General features: G+C 31.5%; 1 protein-coding gene across 1 annotated transcript in view; it reads left to right on the top strand.

The window, feature by feature from the left end:
* The window catches only part of STXBP5 (syntaxin binding protein 5), a 163,303-nt gene that overhangs the window by 101,671 nt on the left and 58,336 nt on the right, over positions 1–3,296 (top strand). Inside the window, 1 exon segment of the mRNA XM_007453212.1 lies at positions 10–155. Within this exon segment, the coding sequence (XP_007453274.1) occupies positions 10–155 (146 nt within the window).

Raw genomic sequence — 3,296 nt, forward strand, 5'->3', positions numbered from 1 at the left:
CTAGGGTAGTTTTGGCAATTGTAGTGGCATTGCAATGGTTGACTACCTTCAGAAAGCAGTACTCCTCAACCTGGGCACTATTGAATTATGCGGCTCCAGTGATCCTTATCGGAGAGAACCCCGATCTCCTCGTAAATCTCGACAGCCTTCAGGAGGTAAGAAGAAAAAAGTCCTGAGCTTTAGGATTTCCATAAATGCTGAGTTACTTCTGTGAATATAAGTACTTCCATTAGGTAGATAGCTTGTCTGATTTCATCTGTTTGTATAAACTGTATCAGCCTGCCTTTTTGTTTTGTGTTGTTATTAGCTTATGCTTTTGTCTTTAATATTCTAGGATTTTATTTAACATTGGGAAAGAACCACAGTTTCAGACTTCTTTAGCTAAATTATAATGACAGGAAAATTCATCCCATTATTACAGAACAAAAGTTAATTTCACAGTTCTGTCCCTTTTATTGTTTAGTATTGTGAGACCAACAGTTTATTGTTTTGACTATTTAATTCAAAGGAATCATTTCCCACGTGAAAAAAAAATGTAGATGCAAAAGTGAATTTGAACTCTATGAAATACAGCGTTCTCTGATAGCTTTGATTCAGTGCAAGCCCAGATCCATTAAGAATTCTCTCCATAGCGTTCTTTTTTGTTTGCTAGGTAATTAGTCTTATTTTAAATGTTTTAATACTAATTCCTCATGGAACACATGTATAGTTAGCTGTTTATAATAGTACTCCTCACCTTTTTTTTTTCCCAAACCTCATGGCACACACAGAAAATGGCATTGAATCTCTGGTATATAGGGATATATTAATGAGACCTCTAGCAGTAAGTGGCCTCTGGGCTCCAGACTCCCCAGGACCTGCCCAGCTGGACCAAGGATTGAGGGGAACTCCATCTGGGGCAGACTTAACCTAACCCATTTGCAGAATGCCATTGGGAAGCTCTGATCTATACTTCCTAACTCAATCTCTCTGAATTAAAATTCTTTCTGAGATTCATTTCTCAGTTGCTTTCAGGACATTATTAGCTGATACTAAATACTTCTCATAATTCATGAGAGAAGAAAAGAAAAAGGTGATGGGATGTAGACCTTACTATCATTTTGGTGATAGTTGAATATTTTTTTCTGTTTTTGTTCGTGTGATCATTTTGTCATGTGTTATCTTCAGCAGAAATTGTTGTCCCAACCATACCATTCTAGTATCTTTGTCTCCTTTTTTTTTTCTTTCTGCTTTTCATTGCTTCACTAAGGTATGCTGATTGTGACTTCTTGCATGTGCGGCGTTTCTAGCTTATGTTCTGAATCTGTGAAAAAACTCCGTTCTTCTTTTTTAAGTAAGTTATTTATTCCATGTCGGTAAAGTCATGACAGTGTATTTTGTCTGTAAAATTATTTTTTCTCATTTATTTTTAGAAGAGCCTATTAAAGCATCCTATATCGAAAATAATATACTCACTATTTAAATTCATCTCATAATATGTATATGAAAACAGCTATTGAAATGTTTGTGTCACAATCCAGTTTCTTTATAAAGTGAAGGAACTAACATTTAGTGTCAGAAAGTTAAACATTGTCTTGATAGAGGAGTAGTAAAAGTTTTATTACTCCTGAAATTAATTAATTTCTTGTTGGTACCTCATCATAGTTTACATAAAATTACTAGAAATTAAATACCTAAATTCATCCAAGGATAGAGACCAGTTCTGCCGTGTGATTTTAAACTTTTTTTCTTGAATTCCATTGCATGCTACTTTATTCTGTAGTAAACCTTACAATATTATTCACTTTATTATTTGCTTCATTTTGTATTGAAGAGTTGCATGTTTAGGCACAAGAGAACTACTTGAGTTTTCATCAGTTTAAGATAGTTACTTATGGTTGTTATGCTCACTTGAACAATATTTAGGATTATGTTTTAAATAAAAATTAAAAGAACATTATTTTAAAACATACTTTAACATTTTAAGAATATTTGCCTTATAAAATATTTATATTTCAAATAAAGTCAGATGTAGAATAATTGGTACTAAAATTCTTTAATTGCATTGATATGAAAATGATATGTTTGCTAAAGTGTATATTTTATAATATGTTCTTGAAGTGTAGCCCAAGTACCATGAAATTGTCCTTCTATCTTTTGTAATAATAGATCAGTATGAATGGAGAGATTTGGTTTTTTTTTTTCTACTAATAGGTGCTAATATATTTTCGTAAAGAATAAGATGGCACTCAAATTATTTTATAAGATAAAATGTTACTGTTTAAGTTTAAATATTTTGTAGCTGTATAAAATATCTACAGTATTTTCATAATAAAAATTATGAAACTGTCACAGGGACAGGTAGTGATAAAGTATTTCAACTACCTATATATATATCTGCTGATAGTCTTAATTCTGTTAAAAGTGAAACATGATAATATACGTCTTGGTTTGCTGGCCACTTTTTCACTCAGTGAAGGACACAAGAAGGAAATTTCTGTTCTGAATATAATATCTAATGATGTGAAAGTAATAGACACATGAGAAAAAGTGCTTACTTAGGCTTGGAAATAGATAAATTTAGAATTTAATAAAGAAGGAAATTAGATGCACAAAGCTGTATCTAGACTTTAGGAAAGATATTTTCAAAAGTTATAGAGAGGAGGCTCTAAAAATGAAGTTTTGGGCTCTACAATTGCAGTTACTGTCAAGTTGTCAATATTTTCAAGAAGACAGTAAAAGAGAAATAGCCCAGTAGTACTAGTTGAAATTTCTGTCTTTGTGTTTCTTATAAGAAATGAAAGAGACTATATAAGAAATAAGGGATACAGTCAAGGATGGATAAAAATGTTGCATAGATCAGTAAGTACTGTGTTGAATTAAGGCTGAATTCCCCAAAATGAGAAATATAGCAAAATGTTTGGTTACAGTGAAAATATAGTTAAGGAAGGATTAGGACACCACTTTAAGGATGATTTGCAATGATAGTTGAAAAATACAGTATAGAACTAAATCACTTTGTTTCTCAACTCTCCATTAAGAATGATTTTTTCTCTCTGGAAATTATGAAAAATAATAAAGAGAAATTAAAGTTTAAGCCACATTATGCAAATAAGGCAAACCAAGCAATAATGAAAAGATATCAAGAGAATTTGTAAAGAAAATTTGTAAATGGTACCCCCAACTGATGAAGGTCAAATATTTTACAAATCAGTAAATTTGATTTACAAGTCAGTCAGAATTCTAGAATGATTTGCTAAGTAGTTGATCCCTTACATGCATATTGAAAATAGAGATAATAATAGAAGTCAGCAGGA

This window comes from Lipotes vexillifer, unplaced genomic scaffold (assembly GCF_000442215.2).
Source record: "Lipotes vexillifer unplaced genomic scaffold, Lipotes_vexillifer_v1.1 scaffold1161, whole genome shotgun sequence".
In the NCBI taxonomy this organism is placed as follows: Eukaryota; Metazoa; Chordata; class Mammalia; order Artiodactyla; family Lipotidae; genus Lipotes; species Lipotes vexillifer.